The sequence below is a fragment of the Alternaria infectoria genome (assembly GCF_024043175.1).
Source record: "Alternaria infectoria strain BMP 0036 chromosome Unknown scaffold_26, whole genome shotgun sequence".
NCBI lineage: Eukaryota > Fungi > Ascomycota > Dothideomycetes > Pleosporales > Pleosporaceae > Alternaria > Alternaria infectoria.
In genome coordinates, this window is record NW_026250715.1 from 268833 (window position 1) to 291188 (window position 22356).

General features: G+C 53.3%; 9 protein-coding genes and 1 non-coding gene across 10 annotated transcripts; 1 reads left to right on the plus strand and 9 right to left on the minus strand.

Moving 5' to 3' along the window:
* Nucleotides 1-4385: 4385 nt before the first annotated feature.
* On the minus strand, nt 4386-4457 carry J4E92_009724. Its single transcript has one exon. It is a non-coding gene; the product is annotated as a tRNA-Arg (tRNA).
* Nucleotides 4458-5052: 595 nt separating this feature from the next.
* J4E92_009725 (uncharacterized protein) lies at nt 5053-6582 on the minus strand (the record flags this gene model as incomplete). Its single annotated transcript, XM_051501067.1, has 1 exon — nt 5053-6582. One exon carries the CDS (start codon nt 6580-6582, stop codon nt 5053-5055), a length of 1530 nt encoding a protein of 509 aa, XP_051348798.1.
* A 636-nt stretch (nt 6583-7218) lies between these two features.
* J4E92_009726 (uncharacterized protein) lies at nt 7219-8919 on the minus strand (the record flags this gene model as incomplete). The annotated part of the gene is made up of 3 exons (XM_051501068.1): nt 7219-7877; nt 7928-8691; nt 8753-8919. 3 exons carry the CDS (start codon nt 8917-8919, stop codon nt 7219-7221), a joined length of 1590 nt encoding a protein of 529 aa, XP_051348799.1.
* A 1123-nt stretch (nt 8920-10042) lies between these two features.
* J4E92_009727 (uncharacterized protein) lies at nt 10043-10495 on the minus strand (the record flags this gene model as incomplete). Its single annotated transcript, XM_051501069.1, has 1 exon — nt 10043-10495. One exon carries the CDS (start codon nt 10493-10495, stop codon nt 10043-10045), a length of 453 nt encoding a protein of 150 aa, XP_051348800.1.
* A 994-nt stretch (nt 10496-11489) lies between these two features.
* J4E92_009728 (uncharacterized protein) lies at nt 11490-12801 on the minus strand (the record flags this gene model as incomplete). Its single annotated transcript, XM_051501070.1, has 4 exons — nt 11490-11737; nt 11841-12506; nt 12577-12651; nt 12705-12801. The coding sequence occupies 4 exons, from the start codon at nt 12799-12801 to the stop codon at nt 11490-11492; spliced, it is 1086 nt and encodes a 361-aa protein (XP_051348801.1).
* A 751-nt stretch (nt 12802-13552) lies between these two features.
* Nucleotides 13553-14686, minus strand: J4E92_009729 (uncharacterized protein; the record flags this gene model as incomplete). The annotated part of the gene is made up of 1 exon (XM_051501071.1): nt 13553-14686. The coding sequence occupies one exon, from the start codon at nt 14684-14686 to the stop codon at nt 13553-13555; it is 1134 nt and encodes a 377-aa protein (XP_051348802.1).
* Nucleotides 14687-15405: 719 nt separating this feature from the next.
* Nucleotides 15406-17047, minus strand: J4E92_009730 (uncharacterized protein; the record flags this gene model as incomplete). The annotated part of the gene is made up of 3 exons (XM_051501072.1): nt 15406-15630; nt 15683-16726; nt 16787-17047. The coding sequence occupies 3 exons, from the start codon at nt 17045-17047 to the stop codon at nt 15406-15408; spliced, it is 1530 nt and encodes a 509-aa protein (XP_051348803.1).
* Nucleotides 17048-17778: 731 nt separating this feature from the next.
* On the plus strand, nt 17779-19671 carry J4E92_009731 (uncharacterized protein; the record flags this gene model as incomplete). Its single annotated transcript, XM_051501073.1, has 5 exons — nt 17779-17885; nt 17961-18155; nt 18343-18470; nt 18520-18608; nt 18670-19671. 5 exons carry the CDS (start codon nt 17779-17781, stop codon nt 19669-19671), a joined length of 1521 nt encoding a protein of 506 aa, XP_051348804.1.
* A 156-nt stretch (nt 19672-19827) lies between these two features.
* On the minus strand, nt 19828-20748 carry J4E92_009732 (uncharacterized protein; the record flags this gene model as incomplete). Its single annotated transcript, XM_051501074.1, has 1 exon — nt 19828-20748. The coding sequence occupies one exon, from the start codon at nt 20746-20748 to the stop codon at nt 19828-19830; it is 921 nt and encodes a 306-aa protein (XP_051348805.1).
* Nucleotides 20749-20960: 212 nt separating this feature from the next.
* J4E92_009733 (uncharacterized protein) lies at nt 20961-22004 on the minus strand (the record flags this gene model as incomplete). The annotated part of the gene is made up of 1 exon (XM_051501075.1): nt 20961-22004. The coding sequence occupies one exon, from the start codon at nt 22002-22004 to the stop codon at nt 20961-20963; it is 1044 nt and encodes a 347-aa protein (XP_051348806.1).
* Nucleotides 22005-22356: the final 352 nt, after the last annotated feature.

A 22356-nucleotide genomic window follows, 5' to 3' on the forward strand; every position in this document is an offset into this window, starting at 1 on the left:
CACAGCACGTCAAAGCCGACTGGGAATCACTTCCGTCGAGACATCACAGCATTACACCGTGGAGGCGTCTAGACCGAGATGCTGTAATAGTTAAGCTTTGCGCATCAGCCTATCTCCCTCTTTACCCTGGGAACCTCGAGTTTGGCTTCGGCCCGCTGTCTCAACGTGCTACCTTGGCTGGGCGTTCGTCTCGGAAACGCTAGGGTTACGCTATGAAGAGGAGTGCACGGCATCTGAACCTACTTTGCTGGTGATGTTTGGAGGATACCAGGGGTACTAGGGCTTTTTTACTGACCAGTCGGAATTTAGTGTAGCTACTGGTGAAATGGTCTAGAACGATGGTCGGAGGAATAGTTGGGTCTTCCGCGAGGAGATAGTCATGGTATTATCCATGACCATGGTCTTTTACCACAGTAAAACGGTTTTGAGACATGGTATCACTTCTCTTTGGTGGACATCCAGTCGACCCGTCGAATAGCTTAATGCCAGTCTACGACTTCTCCATCACACGTTTCACTGGTGAATGTGATGGAGTAGTGATAGCGTGAGACCGTCATTCTTACTCACAACCTACCTGTGCATGCTATAGAGCGAGGGTTTCCTTAGTGCGAGCGTATACACGTCTGAAGGCATCCAGCGTTGTGCCTGAAAGGTGGAGTTGCGTGGTTACATAGGAAAACCAAGCCACCCCTGTTCCTTGCCGATGTATCAAACGGCGCCACCATCCAAAATTCAGCCTTACCCACCATGTTGGTTCGTACTAACGCTCCTGCAGCCTGCCACGTGTGTGCCTTCTGCATCAGGCATGTACCCTCTATCCCCCACCAAGGGTTGTTCGTCACCAATGCTTCAACAACGTGCTCGTAGCTTCGCCCGCTCCGTGCCGGATACAGCGTCTCCTTCGACTTGTACCGCGCCCAGTACTGCTGGCATCGCAGAATGGCTATTGGGGCGTTTAATGACGTTGCTTCCAATCCATGGTGACACCTGACTATGCGCGCAATTTTGAGAGGAACGCGCTAGAAGGGTGGCTGATTGCTGATTGATGCAGACGCCTAGGATAATGCAGTCTGACGTGCTCGTCGACGTTGCAAGCCCAATCAGGATATGCATCTATGGTTTCGGGGATTCTTACAGCTGGCTCGGTTGCGGCACGATCCTAACGCCGCATTCATTGTGAAGACATAGGCCGGCTGTGGCGGCAGTAGGTCCCATGCTATAGCTGTTTGCATGCGATAGGAGCACAACGAGGCCAAGAGAGATTGGCCCGCGGGAGCTGTTTGGAAGGGGAAGAGCATTCCGTGCATCAGAGCAGGCAGGGGCTTTGAGGTATTCCATCGCCCTCCGGTGATGCACCTTGACATCATCCTCTCCAGAGGCATGGTAAATAGTGCAAGTGGACCCGAATGGCCTGCCGCCCTGTTCTCGTGATGCTACTCCCACTGGAGGACCCTGAAAAGCTATCGTGAGGAGCTTGGACAGCTGTTGGATGCAAAGCGACGGGGGCTGAGCTTGCGAGCTTGCTTCACTATTCGCGGCCGCGGTGAGATTGCGATGATGAGGTACGGGTGCGCGCGCGCGGGGCCCAAATGGGGGAAATTATATAAAGCGACCCTGACACTTATCGGGCCCGTGGACTACTGTGTGTTTCGAAACATCTCTGCTGTCTTGCTCATCTTGATGACCGTGGTACTGCCTTCCTAAATCAAGATCAACGGACTATTTCACCGCGACTGCGCCCCTTCTCTCCGTTACCATCGTCTAAATACGGGTTCCCGTCCAAGATATCTTGCCCTTCTCAGAACGCAACTCGACTTCATCTCTCCCTCTCTCTCTGCTTCTCTCGGCTGCGCCTCATCTACCCCGGCTACCACTTCCGCCCGCTCGATCCGGCCAACTACGCACCATGAAGGACTGCCCGACGTGCAAAGGCAATGGAACCACAAAGTGCGACGCCTGCAACGGCAAAGGCTGCCCATCGTGCAAGCGGTCCGGCAGCAACAAGTGCAGCGTGTGTGAAGGCACCGGCGCGATACATGCGGAGCATTGAGCTGGTCCTGTAAACGAGCTGGAACTCCGAGGTGCGCACAGCCACAGGCCCCCTCCCTTACACAGCGCATCATTCACTCCCATGTCTGAGCGCTAGCCGATTGCTTCCGAGACACGACCGAGCATCGACTGACATATCGCAGATCATCCTCGTCTTACCCATTCATTTCATTTCCCTTTGTCCCATTAGCGTTTTGCACACAGTCTTTATCGTCGCGCGGGCGCAGAAAACGATCAAGTTGGTCACCGTGTGGGGGGTTGCGAAGAGCGAGATACGCAGAGGCGGCAGGATTGCGGCACTGGAAAAGGCACGTCAGCCAACACGTGCATGAGATTATACCCAAGGAGGCAATTTCCGACTGTTCCGGAGTTTCAAAGTTTAAGGCGTTGACGGTCTGTCACTTTTTTCATTGGCCGAACTTAATTGTGATTGCGAAAGAGCTGGATTTTACGGGTTTGAGGGTATCGCGAGGACGGGGGGTTGGGTTGATGACGTTTGTCGTTGTCGGCTCGCTATGGCTCGGGCTACCAGTAGTGCTGCAGCTGCCGTTTCGCCGGCGCGGTAACGCGAGCTCCTGAGCACTCGTCGCTTAGATAGCAATCACAAACTACTTCCCGCCCTGAACGCAGGCCGTCGTTGTGCACCCGTGTACATTATGCGAGCATTTCACATGCGGATGTGCAGTCTGGTCTTGCCGAATGCATGACCAACGGCACGGTGAGTGACAGGAATGACAGGAGCGACGCTTGCTAGCGCCTCTTTCGCAGAAGGAGGTAATTATCTTGAACCTCATTTTCTGTCTAACTCGAACAGGGTCGCCAGCGATGCTAGATGCCAGTTGTAGAACGTATCTTCGCAGGCTGAATAGGAGCTTTGACACTTCCTTCAAACTCACCCGCGATACCGCCCGGCGTGGAACATGTCTCAGCGACCAACTTGAGCATTCTCGCGGAGACTGGCTGGCAGGCTCATCGCTACCTGACTGCAAGATGTCACTGAATGCGGCATTTCTTACAAAGCCTTCGGTCAGGACCGTAGCGTCTCAACCCGTATTACTGGACCAATAGCCTCAAACCACGTCTTCAAAGTCTCGTACCTGAGTACATGGCTGGGCACGCATGACGAAGACGCGAATTAGTGTGCTCCAGGCTCATCATCGTTCAATGCCTATCTTTAGCACAGTGAGCTTACCTATAGTGAGCAGTAACCGGCACGAAACAAGTCACCTTCGGTGTCACTATCACGAGAAAGGCTCTCGGCAACCTTCGCGGCGCAGCCTCTAATGTCAAGGAATTCCCTGCTGGTCTTCAGACAAAGAGGAAGGGATATATAGGGGGGGTTCCGCAAGCTACATGATTAGGGCAACATAGTCACAATTACCTATACCGTTGTATTGGTAATTGTGACTATGTTGGCACGCTACACAGAATGAGGCTACTATTGCGCCGCTGATAGAAACCTTACAGCTCATTATAGCATTGAACGTGTGTCAATAGCCTTCAGGATGAACGTCACCGAGCGTCCGCAATGTGTTCGGCATATGTGTAGAAAGTGTGCCATCAATTGAGCGCCTTCTACGAATGTTGGTATAGAACTCCCGCGGCCCATTCTGTCAAATGTACCCTGCCCTCATTGCATTCTCCACCCGATTACTTTGACGGAATAGGGTTTGCTTTCATCAAGACTTCGTCGCGCTATCAAGAAGTGAAGTGTTTACAGAAATCAAATGTTGTGACAATGATGCGGGGACTGGGTAATGCATACTCAATAAGCACAATGCCGTGAACACCTGACTGCTCAGGTGCTGGCATATTTGCTGGTCGCCCTGAGGCCATCATCCTTTGACCTCTTATTCCGGGATCGAGAAGGCGAAGTGGTGAGCCAGAAAGGCTTAAAACAATTTGTCTTCATTTCATGTAGTAGCGATTTTAAAGTTCCTGTAGATCTAGGCACAGTCAAAAAGACAGAGCCTAGTCGTAATGGTATCTTGCTAAAGGTTGGGCTTGTGTGTGGCAGAGCTTGTTCGTCTGTAGCTTCAACTTGAATGCAGAGTGACAAGACCTTGCGAAGGTTCAGTCTCTTCGTCTCACGAATAATCATCAATGTCGTTCTAAGACCATCTTAGTATCGTAGAAACGTACGATGTTGAAATGACAGGCTTTACTTGGGTAACGAACAGAGTTTAGATGTTTGCGTGATGTTCAGGCATCCTCGTGGAGCCTACCCCACTTTCAGTCCCCGCCACCACGCAAAAGTCGAACGCCAATGCGGCCAATACCACACCTTGTTCTCTTGAATGAGAATGCAATGTTTAGGCGTCCGCGAGAGCAAAAAACGACCGATGTGGGACTCGAACCCACAGCCTCAGCCTTAGGAGGGCTGCGCGCTACCATTGCGCCAACCGGCCAGATGTTGCTTTATGACAAATTTTGCTTTGCCAAAATAGTTAGCCGCGTTACAAAACGAGGAATGCTCTCTTCGGATCGCTAATGCAGAACAAAGGCCCTTCCGGTCATGTGCCGGCCAAGTTCGGCTCTCTACACCCTTTCATTCTTCTTCAGATATACTGGTCCTTCGCTTTTGACTCTGGTCCACGATGTTTAGAACCTTACAAGGCCGGGGCATGCGGTCTAAGGTAAAACATCCTTAGAGCAAACCACTCCCAACACAGACTGGGTCACGGATGTTGTGATGATACAGACGTACATCTCTCGACCCTGAGCTTGCGAACGCAGTCTGTCAATTAAGTCAATTTGAAGACAATAAAGAGGCAGCTGGGCCGGCACGTTTTAACTCATGCTGCTGAATACTGTAGATATCTCCTTTGAATGTAAGCCTCCCCTGTCTTACTATACACCCGCTCCATGGCAAAATGCTCGCTGATCTTACAAGAACCCACGCGCTAAAAACCAGAGTATCGTAAAACATGGCCAGAACGTAGATGCGTAACCCGTCAACAAATCTCAATCAACCACTCCAGTGCACGACACGTCGAAGTCGTTCTAGGCACTTTCAGCCCTTCCACTGCCGCCGCCTTCCCGGCTAGTCCTTCTCTTTGGCGTTGGTCGTACGTCTGCCCTCCCTTCCGTGGCAGCCTCATACCCGCCGTCTTCTTCCATTTCACTCATGCTTGAGGCGTTACTGAGCATACTGGCCCTCTTACTCTGCCAAGGCGGATTGCCTTCGTTAGGCGTACTGGGTCGAGAGCTGACGGCAGGTCTTTGCGGTGGCTGGCGTGCCGACTGCGCGGTGCCCTGTGTGATGGTTGTGCTGGAGCGGAGAGAAGATTTGCGACTTGTAGTTGTGCTATTCGACGCGTTGCTCCACCGGCGCTCATGGCTTTCCATTGGGCGGAGGCGACCGTCCATGTCTACGTCTGGTGTGGGCGTTGTGCTGCGTGACGAGCTTCTCGAATGCGATCCGTCTCTTCCTCTAGCGGCTTGCAATGTGCTTAGTCGCCGTTTCCGCGAGCCAGTGTGTGAGAGACTGTGGCTGTGACCGTGGTGGTGTCCGCTCTTTTCGACGTCTGCACTCCGTCCACTGATACCGCGAGCGCGCTTCCAACCCCGCCAGCCGGTCCACCACAGCCAGCCTCCTTCTTCTCTTGCAATCTCGCGTTGTCTGGCCCGGACGCGTTTTCGTAGCTCAGCTCGTCGCTCGTTTTCGGTGGCCCAGTATTCGTTCCTGTAAACCTCCCACTCTTGTCGGAAGTCGGGCGTGAAAGGCTTCGGGAGCAGGAGCAGCTTGATGTAGTCGCCTCCAGGCGCAATGTCTTCTTCGGCGTATTCCTTGCCGTCTTCCGTTATGCGATGGCGGGATCGGCCCCCGTCCAAGGCGTGCTTGTTCTCCTGCGCAATGTTGATGAAGTGGTATGAACTGCCGCCCTGCTCGCCTCCCCACAGCCCGCCCGAAAATGGCACGATGAAGTGTCCCCATTCCACGAGCTCCCTCCACCATGGCCCTCTAATGACGACAATCTTAGCGTTCATACCCCTCAGGCCTCGGTTCGCGACTCCAATCCAGCGTCGTGGCCATCGTACTCCTCTTTCCCATTGGCCAGTCGCCCAGAAGAGCAGAGCGGTGACGACGCCTGTGATGAAGCCCACCTTCTGCAGCATGTCAACGAGCCAGTATTGCGATCCGCCAATGCCCTTGCCATCTTCTCGCGGGCGCAGCCACAGCAGGTAGAAGCAGAAGCCGATCCATACGGCGAGCAGTGTGAGGACGAAGGTGTTCTGCCGCCGCCGGGCGCGGAGGGTGAGGTACTGGCTGCGCAGGCTGGCTTCGAGGATGAGGAGGTTGAGGTAGATCTGCGGCGGCGACGAGGGCAGGAGCGACGTCGGGTCGCTGAGGACGGGCGGGCGCGGCGTCTTGATGGTGGGCAGGCGGCCGTTGGCATCGTGGGGCGGGTCGGCGAGGATGGAGGCTGAGTATGGCGGCGGGTCTCGCTCGACGCTCTCGGCCACCCTGTGCAAGCTCGTGCTCGGCGCCGGCGCGCCCTTGACGAGCTGGTCGAGTGTTTGCGGCGCCATCACGCCTCTGTCTGGGGATGCCGTGCGCGTGTCGGTAGAAATGACATGTGAATGCGACGCTGGCGATACGCAGGTGCGAGTGTTGCTGTTGGATCTTGTCCTCGGCTGGTGTCCTTCTCTCTACCTCCACCAAACGGTTGCGTGCACGTGAAAGAGAATGCGCACCGCGTACGAGGGGCCCGCGTGCCTATATCAGATGCTGTGCATCCGGCGCGAAGTCGGTCTGGCACTCCGATGATGCACCCGCTCGCTTAGCTGGGGCGGTGAAGACATGGATTGCTGGCATACCTGTTTACCCCACAATGCTAGCATGCGATAGGAAGGCCGTGCTGGCTATCCTTGACCGAAATGGGTGACACGTCTTGCGCCCTGCAGTAGTGAGCGATGTGTACGGAACGGGGCGGGGGTGAAGTATGCAGGGGCTCATGTGAGATCGTCTTGCTGAACTGAGGGGTACCATTCACCGATACGAGGTAAGACCTTGGTTGTGGTGGGTTGAGAATTTGTGTGAGTTGAAGCAAGCCTGCGGTTGAAGAGGCCCTATACTAAATATGGCGGTAGATCCAACATGTTCGCAATCGAACGCTATACGTGAACAAAACGCCCAAAAATGCTATCCGTCTAATGCGTCGACTTCTATACGCGCCTCTTTGCCTGCTCTCTCTGTCGGACTTCGTTCATCTCTTCCAACATGACGCGGTTGAATTGCTCCCATCCATCCAAATACACATGATGACCGGCCTTGTTGATGATGACGACTTTGCCTACACCATGATCATTCTTCTCGTCTGCAGATGCCTTCACTAGTATCCGCTCCCGCTCCTGCTTCATCTTCTCTGCGGCAGCAAAACCACCAGCGACGTCCATCCAGTCATTTTCACCGTACATGAACACGACCGGGAAGCTCGTCTCGCGCTGTGCAGTAGGACTGGCAGCGGTGTCGCCGTCCACTGTGGGCTTGTCATGTGCTTGTAGGTATTGTCGACCAACGCCTTGAATTCTTCGAATCATCGGACTTCGGGCGAATGCACCGGGAGCAAGCAGGTACGACAGCGCATACTCAGAACTACCCCGTTGGCGGAATAAAGCATAGCTGTAGTCGTGCAGAGCCTGAGCCTCCTCCTCTGGCAGTTGCGAGAAGCGGCGTGACGTCCAGCCCGATACTAGACGCGGGCCGAGGGGTCCTGACCAACGTACGAAGGTGAAAGGCGAGACCATGTTGGCCTCCCAGAGAGAATACAGCCACCAGGGCAATCGCCTCTTCGGTGGCTGTTTGGGCTCTTTCGTAGTGCCCTCTGTCAAAGAGTCAGTCAGGTTTCACAGATCCGTCCAAGACAGTACGTACCATTCTTGCTTCGCTGATTCATGAAGTTGTTGTTATCCGCTGTCGATGGCTGTACGCCGTTCCGGTTCGTGTCGGCTGCATCCTGGGTGAACTCGTTCGCCATAGTCGAGTCTTGCGGATCAGGCATCTCCTCATCGACCGCGTACGGGTCCTCAGGGATACCGACTGGAGACGCAAGTATCAACTTGTTGAGATGACCCGGATACTTCAGTGCATAGGCAACAGCTAGGTATCCTCCTAAGCTGTGTCCCAGCAACGTGAAGCGATCTAACCCCCTCTTTATCCGCCACTCCTCGAGCGCATCTACGAACCAGGACTCGGTCTCTGCGATCTTTCCCTCCTTGTCCTTGGCATGGATTTTGAAGGCCGGTCGACTGCTCCGACCCATGCCCAGAAGGTCCAGCGCAAAGACTTTCCAGCCTTCAGCGCGGGATAACGACTCGAAGTTGCGGTAGAAGAAGCCCAATCCAGCACCGTAACCGTGCAGCATGACCAAGTTGTTCTCCACGTCCTCGCCCAGTCGCTCCACGGAGAATTCGTTCAGCGCGCGGTCCTTGCCACTCAATTCCACCATTTGTGAGTTCCATCTCCGTGGTCCGTATGGGTCGTTAGTGGCATTCGTCGTGGTGTGGTCTTCGGGGTGCTTCGGTGGCGCATGGAGGTCTGTTGTGGAAGGAACGGCGGAGGCAGGAGCGGTGCCTGTCTGGGTATGTGTGGGCGGACTCTGAAGGTGCGGTATATAAGAGAGGACGCGATGCTCTGTTCTAAGGATCGCATGCGCAGTTAGTATACGTCTGACGTGCAATTCATACAGTCACCACTTACGCCATGGGAGATAGGCCTGCCCACCACTGGTCAAATCCCGCTTTGGCTGATAGAGGGAACCATTTAGAAAATCTCCCTTGCGCCTCTCCCTGCTCTTTTGCGCGTTGGCTCGCCAGCATAGCCTGCTGACCTCCTTGCCTCCCCTCTTCGCTGTCCTGCCCGGCCATGGTCGAATTTCCTTTGTTGTCAATTCTAATGGGCGTGCTCAGGCTCAGACTGATGTAGCTCGCGCCGCCGAATCCCGCGCTCTTATGTATGACGCTGCGGGCGCTGGGTCTGGCTAGGTAACTTCGTAGCATTCGCAGGCGCGCTGAAAGTAACAATGCTTGTGATGACAGAGAAAAAGAACGCGAGAAGTAGACTGAGGGCGGAATGGTGGCGGTATTTGCGGCGTGTCGCAGAGCACCCTTGGGGCGCTGCCTGCGACGGATTTGTTTTGGTACAATATCTTGACGTAGCCTCTGGACGAGTTACGGTGGCGGAAACGCGATGGCGACGCGGAGATAAGAGCGCCGACGTTCGTCGCAGTCCTCGGACAAGTAATCTGGCCGTCTCCGTTTCTGTCGACTCTCGGATGGCTGCGTGTGTTGGTACGGCGATTAAGTATTTAGATTTGAGGCGAGTCAAATGTACATGTGCTTCTCCGCCTTCTGCTTGGGAAGTCGCGACTGATATGCCTGCCCACTACCCCACTGCAAGGGTTCGTCGAGCCTCAACTTCCGTGTGAGACCCTTCGGCCTATCAACTGTACGAGACCCACCACACCGTCATCAGGCTCTCATGGTTTGGATCCTGTGACATGCAAGGCAAAATAGTGTAATCGATTACTTCCATTAAGTGTGATATGTCATAACGTCGTCTAGAGTACAATGCTCACAACTCCAACCCAAGTGCAAATGTCCCGCATGCATGCAAACAAAGTAGTGTACAGTCCTGGTTAGGATAGCCCAGCGAATTCCTATCTGTTACTGGGCTCCTCGACCCAGCGTATTCTTCAACCTCTCCAGCTGCTCAGCGCGGATGGCGAAGCGTGTTGCAGCGCTACTACTGCGGCCGCTGTGCTAAGCTTGAGATGTGTCTCGTGGCTGTGTAATGATCTTTGGCGCTGAGTGTGCTGGTCGGTTTTTGGATGGCCCGCCATCTTTCTGTGGCAGTGGGATACCGGCAATGCCTTCTGAGGCGGGCTGTGACTGTGGCCACAGGGGAGGTGCCGGTGCTGGTCGCGGCCATCTCGGTGCGAATATGCGCTGGTGAAAAACTTCCACCACATCGTGGTATATGGCTCGATCCTCATACGAATCGCTGAGGCTCTTGGGCGTACGTCATGGTGTTCGCACTCATAACGCTTTGCTGGCTCATCCGCGCGCCGCGGGTGTCGACTCCACTGCCAGGCCTCTGCTGCTTTTGCAGACGCCCATTATTGTTTGAGCTCCCCGACTCGGTCCTGGTCTGAACTGAGAAAGGTCTTTGTGGAGGTGCCACACCTTGCTTTTCGAATAGTGTCTCCTCGCTCATGGGCGCTTGGTTCAGTACGCTTTGCGGTTCCGGGCGGCGCTTTCGCTTGATGCAGCAGCAGTTGCGATCATATGGATAGGCCCAGAAGAGGTAGCAGACTGCCCAGATCAAGATGATGCATGGTACAATCCCGAGGCACACAATGAGGGCAATAGCTGTCGTTGAGATTCCGCCGTTGCCGTTTGAGTCTTCTAGGAACCGTGCTTGGAGATGGTGGATAGCAGGCATATTTGTGGTAGTATTTCTGGTTGGTAGAGTGTTCGAGGTCCGATCTGGCGGCGAGGTAGATAGAGTTGTGTTTATTCAATGCAAAGAACAGGTCACAAACGGAAAGTGTCAAGAGGTAAGGTGAGAGCGACAGGAATGGACGGGTTACGGAGCGTTGTGAAGCGAAAGTCGTACGTGAAAACTGTCTGGAACAATGAACAGGTGCTGAAACGAAGGATGACAGTTGCCGGTGAAGCGCTTTGTATGCGGGTCTGGTTAAGCCACCCGTGGAGACGTCATGGGGGCTGTGGAGAATCGACTGACGCACATGGCCGCCATGCCGAGAAGTCGGAACTCCTGGCGGTTGCGCGTTCTCATACACTAGAGCGATTAGACATACGCTACACTCTTGGTGCGAAGCCGACTTTACAGTAGTCTGTCTCTTCACAGATGCTGTTGCTTGTCATTCCTTGCGCTTGGTACCTTGTTCACGACTGAATGATTCATCGACATTCTTGAGCTATTCAGATCTACCCAGCCTCTGCTGAAGCGACCAGGATCCTGAGACTGGGCCTGATCTCCAGGGGGTGCACCTGATGATGTCCTCAGAAAGCTACACTCGTGCCGTCTCAGCCGCAAGCCCAAAAACCTGGAGGATGGTGAGCGCTACAGGCGACCATGTCATTGACGTGTTGTGTCCTAGTATGAAGCGTTAGCCCTGTTTCCAACTAGCGAGACCGGAAGGCGCGGCGATGACCGCATGGATGTCAGGCTAAGCCGGCCCAGATCACTGCGTGTGGGGTAAACGTCTGCATCGTGCGAAATCGACAGGAACCTGAGTACTCAGTGCCGCGGGCCTCAGGTTCTCTGCGTTGTGCTTCATCCCGTCGCTGAAGCCAGGAAATGAAGGGTGCAGATGTGCATCGTCTGCTTTAGACGGATGTGGGGCAGCCGATCTCGTCTGACAGTAGGCGAAACGCGCAATCTGCAAGCGCCCACACTCAGGGATCAACTCTCAGGACGAGTACGTACCGCCGTGCTTAGCAATCGTTTTCGAGATGCTGCGCGAATTGCTCTGCCAAACCTCTTGTCGTCCGGCTTCGCCCAAATCCACCACCTCAAGACTCTTGAGGCCGTCTTCATCCGGACTCGCGTCTTTGGCGGCCCGAAGTGTCGATTGGAAGAGCGCTTCCGTTTCGTGCCATGGCATGGTCTGGTCACTCTCGGCATGAACAAGGACCAGCTTGAACCTCGAGCAGGTACCTACTCGATTCGTCAGTATCGGATCAGACGGAGTTGAGTAAATTTGATCGTCGTATAAACCACGACATGGCTCCACAGCAGTTTGTGTGCTTCGTCAACTTACGCGCCATTGTTGCCAGTCGATCGTCGCTTTGCCAGGTGTCGACCATCCTACGGGCAAACCAGGCTTGGAAGGTAGGGAACATCTTCACAGGCGCAAGAACAGGCACGACGCCACCGATTGAGTACGACGAGAATGCGTTTCCAGCATTCGTAAAGGCTGCGCACAGAACGAGGCCAGCGAACTCTATGCCGAGACTGCTCGCGTAACGGTATGCAATGCCTGATACGACAGCGGTCCCTAGTGAGTGTCCCAAAAGTACGATTCGCTCGGGAGGTATCAGGCAAGTCTTCAAAGCCCAGTCAATCACGGCCTCTGCATCGTTCAGTAGACCAGATTCCGAAGGTTCGCCTGTTGAGATGCCAAAGCCGCGATAGTCGAATGCTAGAACAAACATCTTCTCTGACGCTCCAGCAGAGAAGGATCGATACTCTATCGTGCGGCGCTCCTGTGCTAACGTGGCAGAATTCCCGTGAAAGTAGATGAGTAGCCTGGCTTCCGGGTCGTTGCGTAGCGCATTCCAGGCAACTGTATTCTCTACGTCGATGCCTGTCTTCTCCCCGATGAACGCATCGGCATTTTTAGCATATATACCCAATGGTGCTATAAGCCATGCGAAAAGTCGCTCTCCGTCTTTCGAAGTAATGCGAAAGGGAATGACCTGGTTTTCTGATCACATAAGCCCAAAGAACTATACGGCGCATCGGTTCGTCACCAAGACCTAGGAGACTTGACATACTCAGGAATCCCGCTCTTTCAGGCTGCGTCAACCATTTCCCGGGGAAGAACGTGAAGTTATGGAGATAGAGCATTTCTGACTTTGTTAGCGTTGGCCTGTTAACGTTCACTCGGCAGGTATTTTCTAACGTTTCTGGACCCATGGTAAGCAGCATAGCAGCGTGGCCGGAATCCATATCAGACTGAGAAAAGACAGAGTCGTGCCGATAGATTCATAGATGCTCATGATGGAGTTGGTCGTGTGCTTGATGGCGGAAGCGATTCGCACCGGGAAAGAAGCGGGAGGGTTAGCGCGCCGTCCATAATCGCTCGCACTGCCTGCCTGCCCGCTCAGGCGCTCAATCAAACGCTGGCAAAGACGCCCATTCTGTCCGCTGTTTATTTGTGCTGAATTCCACGATCAGCGATTGTGCGCACCGGCTTAAGAGCAGATGCAATAGCTCAGGCGGACCGGCTGCCAGATGAGGGGTACTGGTGGTCGGGAAGGAGGCATGCGGCGTCGCGCGCCCACGTCTGGTGCCTGCATCAACTCAAGGTACCGCCAGCAACACCTACTGAGACCACAGACACCACTCGTATCAAATGTTGTGCGAGATTCTGCAAGCTGACTCATGATCGCGAATACCTCACAGATCCTCACCTAGTGCGGATCACGGGCGGACCGACGAGTGATGACAGCCATATCGAAGCCGAATCACTTCATGAAAGTCTATTTCGAAATACTGTAGACGACGCATGAAGGGGTCATTCTATATACCCCTGTCGCTGTACTCAGTACACGCTGAGAAGTAGCTGAAAGTGAAGCATATAGTATTGAATTGCATTACATCTTCTATCTCGGCAACTGGATACGAAAACTTACTGGATCCTAGGGAATCTCTCGCTCGTCTCCCGGTCCGACCAATATATGCCCATAGCTACGGAGTCTTGCGCTTACTGGCTGATTCCCTGTTCCAGTACTATTGAACGGCCTCGTGCTAATCTCCCAGATCTGGCGGTCTACGGCCTTTCTTGCGCCAGCTGAACGGCTGATACTCCTCAGCTTGCGAAGAGGTGTTAGCAGCGGGCGACTCATATAGTGACTTGTCGACCTCCGAGTACAGGCTGGGGTGGAGTGCGACCTTCATCTGTTGGTCTTTGGCATTGACGAATCCCAGAGCGCGTCGCATCTCAGAGTCTGTTGCAGATTGACGCTGTAGGACTGCATTGGCATCCTTGTACTCTTTGGATTCCAGACACGCCATCGCGTGGGCGATGTTTATCTCCTTTTCCAAAGAATAGCCTTCATCATGCTCAGTGGGTGCGTATGCAGTGTAGCGCTTTGGCTCTTCTGACTCTCTGCGGAGGGGTCCGCGAGCGCTGGAAACATCTGGTGCTGAGACTTCGGTGAAGATACGCATTTCTTTGTCATCCTTTTCGGGGTCGTAGTATGTAGACGCCGAATATGCAGAGGATCGAGCGGAGTACCGATGCCCATCATTGTAGTTAGTCGGTAAATCCGGAGGGGCTGATGACTTACCTCCGCGGACAATGCGAGCTTTTATCTTTTGGAAGAGTGACGGCCCCCTTTCCTTTTCAACCTGGTAGATGGTCGGTGCGCGGGACATTTTGTGCCCAAGATATCCAGTTTCCTGATCGAGTTCTGAAGAAGTGTAGTGTGCCCAGGGTGTCTTGTTTAGCATATCACGCTTCATAACCATTTGCGGTGTGATGCGCTTCAGCTCCCCGCACTCCCACTTCGAGATCTGCTCTTGAAGATCTTGGCAGGAGGAGCATTTACCTTTGAACCGCATGAAGACTAAGTAACCTATCATTGCGATGAGAAGAATAGCAAAGAGGATGAATAGTGAAAGGATGACGATGACGGGGGTATCGTCAAAGTGGCGGTTTGGACCCAGTGGAATAACAGTGGGCGAAGAAGTAGGCGGTGATGTTTGAGAGGGAACAGCCGATGATATCGAAATAGTGGGTTGAGGTATCTTGCTGCTCAGGCTTGCGGAAAGACTAACGGCGGCTGTGGTAGATGCGGACGGCTCGAACGTAGCCTGAGCAACGTCTGTGGGATACACAGTGGTGTACTCCGTAAGCATAACCACCTTTGCTTGTGCCATGCTTTTCATCTGTCTCAGTGTGAAAGTAGTCTTGTTTTGTTGCGTGGCGAGCTGTCTTGCCTGAGGGTCTTTTGCGTTATTGGTCGTCTGTTGTAAGGTGGGATGAGAGAGATTATAAGCAGTGCCTTGCTTCATGCGTTAGAAGCTGTTTGCAGTACGCGCTAGCCCAGTATGGCCACAATGCACTGATCAGCTGACTGAATTAACTCGTCACCGGGAGAGACTTCGTGTACCCACAACGCTGACTAGTGATAGTGAATATCACACGCTAGGGACTTAGTTTACTACTTCTCGTGTCTTGTCTACTGATACATCCTTCAAAATATCACACAGTCTTTTCTGAGTCGTGTAGACAGATGAGATAGACATAAGGGATATAAAACACTAGTTTTGCGACGTGAGAGACATGTGATACAAAGGATCGTTCAGAGTTCATGTCTCACGCCATGTTAAATGAACTAAAGCACAGCTATGCTTAGAATCGCCTTTGTACGTGGCAATCGCCTCGATGATTAAAATCAGAACTGTGGAGAAGTTGCATTGTCACTGGTGCTTACGTTCAGAATCACTTTAATATCACGAAAAGACGAAAAAAAGCTTTGGTGGGTATTGTTCAATTATCCATGTCGTCACGATCCCAACTAAATAGTCGGAATAGGAGTGGATGTTTCCAGCATCGAAAGTCAATTCGAAAAGGAAGCTAAACTATTGTTGGCCTCCTACATGGCGTGCTTGGCATCTACATGCTCGGCGTGGGAGACCGAACCCTGCTTAGCAGCGACTTCCTCAACACGGCGCTCGATGTCGAGACCCCATTCTGACGACTTCATGTTGGGAACGAAGAGAGGAGCGTTGGTGAAGAGGTAATTCATCTCCTCGAGAGGACGCTTAGCGGTCTCAGGCAAGAAACAGTAGAAGAAGACGGCATTGGTGAAGTTGCAGATCTGAGGATTTGGTTAGCATAAGGTCAAGTTGTTGAGTTGCGAGAGTACTTACAACGAACAGCAGGTAGAACCTCCATCCCACAGATACCATGCCAAGCTCGGTGACTTGGCCAATCAAAGTGTTGAAGGCAAAGGACGTCATGGTGGCGATCGATACACCTTTGGAACGGGTCTTTGTGTCGAAGATCTCGGCGGGAATAATCCAAGATAGCGGTCCACAAGTCGAGGAGAAGCAGAAGTTGTACAGCCAGGTGACAGCAATGAAGCCCCACGAAGCACTTGCGTTTCCTGTTGAACCCGGAGGGAAGACAGCCAGCATGATAGTGGATACGATGAAAGTAAGGCAGTTACCAAGGTTGCCTCCAATCAGAGTCCAGCGGCGTCCCAGTCGGTCGATGAAGGCAATGCAGAGCGCTTGTCCACAAAGGGCAAGAACGGAAGAGATGGCCTGGTATTTGAGCGCCTCAGTACCATCAATACCCATCTGCTCGTAGATGGTGACTGAGTAGTATTGGATAGCCGAAACACCAGTCATTTGAACGGAAGCCTGGAGCGCACAGGCGAGGAAGAGACGGCGGAAGCACGACTTGTCCTTGAAAAGCTCGAGATAAGATTGAGCCTCATGCTCTCGCTCAAAACTGAGGGCTTCCTGAATTTGCTGGAACTCGGCTTGAACCCAAACGTCGTTGGTGTCACCATGGGCGTGAAGCTTGGCCAGATTCGTAAGACCTTGCTCGACCTTGCCTTTGCTGATAAGCCATCTGGGCGACTCGGGGAACAGCATGATAAGAGCGGCCAAGAAGAAGGCAGGTACGACCTGGATACCCAGTGATGTTCGGAATTGACCGTTGTCGCTGTCCGGGAAGCCGATATCAACGCCATAACTGATCCAGGCGGCGGCTAGGGCACCGATACCCAGCATGAACTGCACCAATCCACCAATACGTCCACGGATGCTGGGATGAGCCAATTCGGACTGATACAGAGGGATGATCATGACGAGGAAACCGACACCGACGCCAGCAAGGACCCGTCCGGCGTAAAGGTAGTTGAGGTTCACGGCTGCAGTCTGCAGAGCACCACCAAGCATGAAGACCTACAATCATCAATGCGTTAGCAACAGTGCGCACCAGTAGATATTCTAGAAAGTACTTACGCAGGCGCCCATCAAGATAGTAAGTCGTCGACCGAGGTAGTCACCGGCGGGACCACCGAACATGGCACCGAAGAAGGCACCACCGGTAAAGACTGACACAACGGCTCCCTTTGCATTTGCGCCAGGATCGTTGAACTCGCGTTTGAACGCTCCGGAGGCGATGACCTGGGCGATAACACCGAGATCGTAACCGTACAGTAGCGAACCAAGGGATGCAAAAAGACCCACGAGGAACTGGTAGACTTTGGGAGGGAGCGCCATGGCTGCTGCAGAGGGGATTGAGCGCTGCAGTGGGGAGGGGGATGCGATGCGTAGAGCGACCCACCATCGGCAGCCTACTGGCTCTTTATACTTGAAGGCATTATTGATCCTGCTGCGCTGCTCCCTGGCACCATGTCACCACCCATGGCTGACCGCGGTCTGGGGAACGCATCGAACGAGGCTACTCCACGGTCTCCGCAAAGAGCGGGGACACTGACTCGACTCCGCGTTTATTCTCTCCGCGACCCGCCTCTTCATCCCTGCATCACCAGCCATCGGCGTCAATACCGAGGCGACAGCACTTGTTCGGTCGATCGTAGCCCGAATCGCTACTTTTGCTTCCAACGCGATAACGTTAGCACATGCATATTCAGGATGCAGATGTAGAATGCGCTACATTTCCACTGGTGGAAGTCTTCTTGGCTCCCCGTGGTCGTGGCGGCAGTTTTTCTGTAAACAACAATAGTGCGGCATGTCTCCGAGATGATAGCAGCTAGCGTCCGCTGGGGAAATTCCACGAATGGGAGCATGTGTCAGCGTCGGGTGCGTCAACCAATCTGGCGTTGGCACCGACGCCGAGCCGGAGGTGGGCATGAACGCCATGAAGCCTTCAACGACATCGCGAAGGTCAGGCCACTACCATCGTGAGTCCTGATCTTGCATGTGAAGTTCTTTTCCAATACACCACACAACTCAACCTTCAAGCATCATCACCATCTGTCCTCATCATCATGGCAAGCTTCACCAAGATTGAAGAGAGCGAAACGCCTTCCATCACGATACATCCCTCTCACAAGATCGCGAAGATTAACGACAACATCTATGGAGGATTCACTGAGTAAGCTCCCACATAGACGCCCTGCGGCTGGCGTTGGATGCGTGTTTCTTTTTCGGCTAACCGACCACGCACCAGGCACATGGGCCGCTGCATATACGGCGGCATTTACGACCCCGGCAACCCTCTTTCCGATGAGAGAGGCTTCCGCAAGGACGTCATCGAAGCTTTTAAGGAACTCAATGTGCCTGTAGTGCGGTACCCGGGCGGAAACTTTGTAGCCACATACCATTGGCTTGATGGTGTTGGACCCAAAGAGAACAGACCGAAGAGGTAAGTTATCACGGATGTTAACTCATGCGTGGCGTCCCTTAACTGCACATGTGCGTTGGGGGCTGCCGACGCGTCTCGAGGATCAGCTCCCGTTGGCCGTACTGGCGCCACAAGCGTGTTCATGTGACATCGACCCAGCCACCATTTGTTCAGCATGTCCGCTACAGCAAGCTAATTCTGAGCCTAGGCCTGAGCTGGCATGGATTGGCATCGAGCCGAACACATTTGGTACGGATGAGTTTATGCAATGGTGTGAAGAAGTCGGCACAGAGCCATATCTCTGCCTCAACTTCGGAACTGGCACTCTGGACGAAGGTTTGTTTCACCCGATTGCTATTGTTGCACATGATCTGACTAAATGTAGCTCTCGGATGGCTTGAGTACTGCAACTCGGATCGCGACACCTACTACGCCAACCTTCGTCGTAAGAACGGTCGCGAGAAGCCTTACAATGTATGTTCATCATCCTCTATTTACTCTTCCTACATCATCGATCATACTGACGACCATCTAGGTCAAGTACTGGGCCCTCGGCAACGAATGTTGGGGTCCATGGCAGGTCGAGCAGATGACCAAAGAAGACTATGCCAAGAAGGCTTATCAATGGGCCAAAGCCCTCAAACTTCTCGACCCAACTATCGTTACTATCCTTTGCGGCGAGACCGGTTACTCCTCCTGGGACTACTATGTCCTCAACCAGTGCGTCAAGTGGGATGTCCATGGTCTCAGTGGCGATACCACAAAGTCACTCATCGACATGCACTCCATCCACATCTACACGGCCGATAAGGAGCATCTGCCCAATGCCACCGCACCCCGAGCGGCGGAGCGAGCAGTGCAAATGACGGCGAGCTTGATAGATCTTGCACGCATCGAGAACAAGGTTCCCGAGACCGTGCCTAGGCAGACTATCTGCTTCGACGAATGGAACGTTTGGGATCCCGTTCGTGCGCCTGGTGAGCTCGGAGCTGAGGAGAAGTACACACTTTCCGACGCTCTCGCTGTTTCCATCTTCCTGAACGGCTTCATCCGCCAAGCAAAGGATATGGGCATGGCGACTGTCGCACAGAGCGTCAACGTCATCTCCCCCTTGATGACTACGAAGGAGGGTCTGGTTAAACAGACTTCTTGGTGGCCATTGCTCCTCTTCTCCAAGTACATGCGTGGCCACACAATTGCGCTCAATGTTCGCGCCCCAGAATATACCGGCCGCACGAACCCAAGCTGGATCCGCAACACCATCGAGACGCCCTACCTGGACTGCAGCGCCACGCTCAGCGACGATGGTTTCATCAACCTTGCTGTCACCAATGTCAACGAGAAGCAGGACTTCGAAGTTGACATTCCGGGACTGAAGGCCGACAAGGTCGAGGTGCACACCGTGACGGGCGACAACGTTGATGTGGTCAACACTGATGGGGTGCAGAATGTTGGTATTAAGGAAAGCAGCTGGGATGGGCAGGGCAAGTTCAAATTTGGCAAGCACTCCTTCACTTTGCTGAGGTGGAAGGCTTGAATGGCTGGCAGGACACAGCGCAATACTAAATGATGAGTTGTTGGAATGAGTCAAGACAATTAGATTTATGACATAAAGCCTTGTTAGCAAGAATGATGAATGCAGGTAGAAACTAAGATTACAGTTTGCCAATTACCAACAATCTCTCAGAGTGCGTTACAATTGTCCCGTTTCCATGTACTTCTTTGCCATCATTAACCAGCCATCTCGATACGCTCTTAGCTCGTCCGCATATGTGTACAACATAGCAGATCCAACCACGACAAGACCAGGAAGAATAATCAACATGACGAAGTATTGAACCATGCCCCACCATGCATTCTCAAGACCTTTGCGCATGGCCTTGTCTTCGCTCGTTTTCGGAAAACCCTCCTTCGGTACCGCTTTGCCCAGGAACTCGCAGAGGGGCTCCCATTTCAGTTCTCCGTCAGTGTCGAGCTCCAGTAATTGACTTTGAGGTACCAACGAGCGAACAGTGTCGTAATGCTGGTCGAATGCCGATTTTGCTGCTGGGCCACCGTAGTTGTTACCGTTGTGCACCTGGAATATAGAATGTACCAGTCGCATTAACGGGGCCAATTGTGTGATGTTGAGTTGACGACAGAATGTGAATAGTCGCCACGTATCAAGACACCATATGCTGTCTTGCATGCTTTGTTCCCAGTCTTCGTACCTCCTCTTCGTCAGGATGACCTTGGCTTCTGGGTAGGCCTTCACCAGTTCCGATGCGAACACACAGCCGGGTAAATCCATAACGACATCGTAGTCGGCCAATAGTTTGTCAAACTCTTCCTTGCCATACGGTTCCATCTTCTGTTGGTTTGAAGGCCGTTCTTGGGGCGGTAACAGAGTGACGTTGACAGCTTCTTCCCACAGCGCGAGTTCAGACGGTTTGGCGAGCACATCGCGCATCTGATGCGAGGTATAGCCAAGTTTACGGAGTGCGACTGCGATAGTGGTCGTTCCCGTACGACACATGCCCAGAACCAGGATGCGCATTGGCTTTTTGCGAGTTCGCTCGTTGCGGTCGATGAGTCTCTGCTTGGACATGCTGGGCGTAATTTGCGATAGACTCATGATGCTTGATTGTTATGAATGATCGTGATGATTGCCAGGTGAAGATACGTTTGTTGTAATGCGAAGATGCAGAGGCGTGGTGGTGCATTAGGCTAATAAGCGGGCGACCGGGTGAACAGGGCCGCATGTGCGAACCGCAGGTCTGGAACGGCCAATCCTCCGCATCATATGCAGGGCAATGCGACGCGAGTGTCAAAGCCGCTTGCAGAATGTCATGTTGAATCACGACTTCGCAGCTCTGTCTCCCAGTTTGAGATGAAACTGCTGGTGAGGTGGTGCAACTCCAATGTGCTCTTCGAGTCCGGATCCTCCATGTAACGTATTTCGTAGGCTCGGTTCGCCCATCTCGCAGCGGTCGCCCAATCTTCCACTCTGGCATGGCTTATAGCGGCAATTCTGTAGGCTTTGGCATAGTAGTCGGCAAGTCCTTCCTCCTCTACTAGTCCGGCAAGTTGAACGCTCACCTCAGCGTCCTTTTGCGCCTGACGCTTTCCGGCCTTGGACTGTGGCGCCGTCAACACCATTTGCGGTTCGAACTTGGAGAAGGCGTTTTTGATGGTGATGCGGCGATTGTCACTAGCTATCTGAGCGGCCCGCTCGTGTGCACATGCTTCACAGTGGCACTGGAAGCCATATCGATCAAGCTGCTTTTGGCGATCTTCCCGACTGAGCAACAGGGAGATGTAAGACACGAAGAATTCTTCTCCGGCCTCGATCTTTCGTGTCGCGTAGACGATGCGCTTGTTTAGTTTTTCGCTCCAGTAGTAGCTCGTGTTTGGCCGGCATGAGTGGTTGATGCGAGCGATCTTGGGGAATAGGCCGACCTGATCGCCGGTGTTGTAGGCATTGTTGCGAAAGATGGTGCCCAGAGTATCTTGAGAATTGCTGTCAACAGCTTTTGGCTGATGTGTTAAAGAGAGGACCTCCTCTTGTGACTCTAGCGATAGGGTGTCGAATTGCTCTTGGAGTAGCATAGCGACAGCTGCCATTGGATATGGGCTCCCCTTCGCCAGCTTTGGCAAACGAATCTTGAGAACGGGCGTCTCGCGCATGACGATGTCGCCTATGTCCATGTCATGAGCAGCAAAAACACCCAGACCCTTTCCTTCGCTTGCTTTGACGAGATAGACGCCTGATAGCCCAAGGCATGTCGGGTATTGAATGTGTCCTGTGGAATTGGATGGGCATTCTTCGGGATGATATGCAAGGACTGTTGAGCGAGCGAATGATAGAAGGCAAACGAGATAGAAACGCATTTTGCAGAGTCTAGATGAGTGACCAAGGATCTTTGGGAACGATCAGGTTGTAGCTGGGCCTACCTGACTTTCTATACGCGTGCTTGGGATGAAACGCGTTTGATACGGATGCCTCGCGGCGTCGGCCTCCTGCAGTGAGTGTGCAGACATCACAAATTTGGGCAAGATCGTCATAGCCCTGGCGAGCGGTATGACAGCGAGAAATGGCGAAGGCGAGCGTTGTGTTGAAGTGCAAGCAGATGGGGAGTGTCTTGGTCACGAAGTGGCTTTTCCGCACGGCGGAACCATGCCGCGACGCGATGGATAGCGTGCAGGCGCGACAGGGCGAGCTCCTCCATCTGCCACAGTTTAT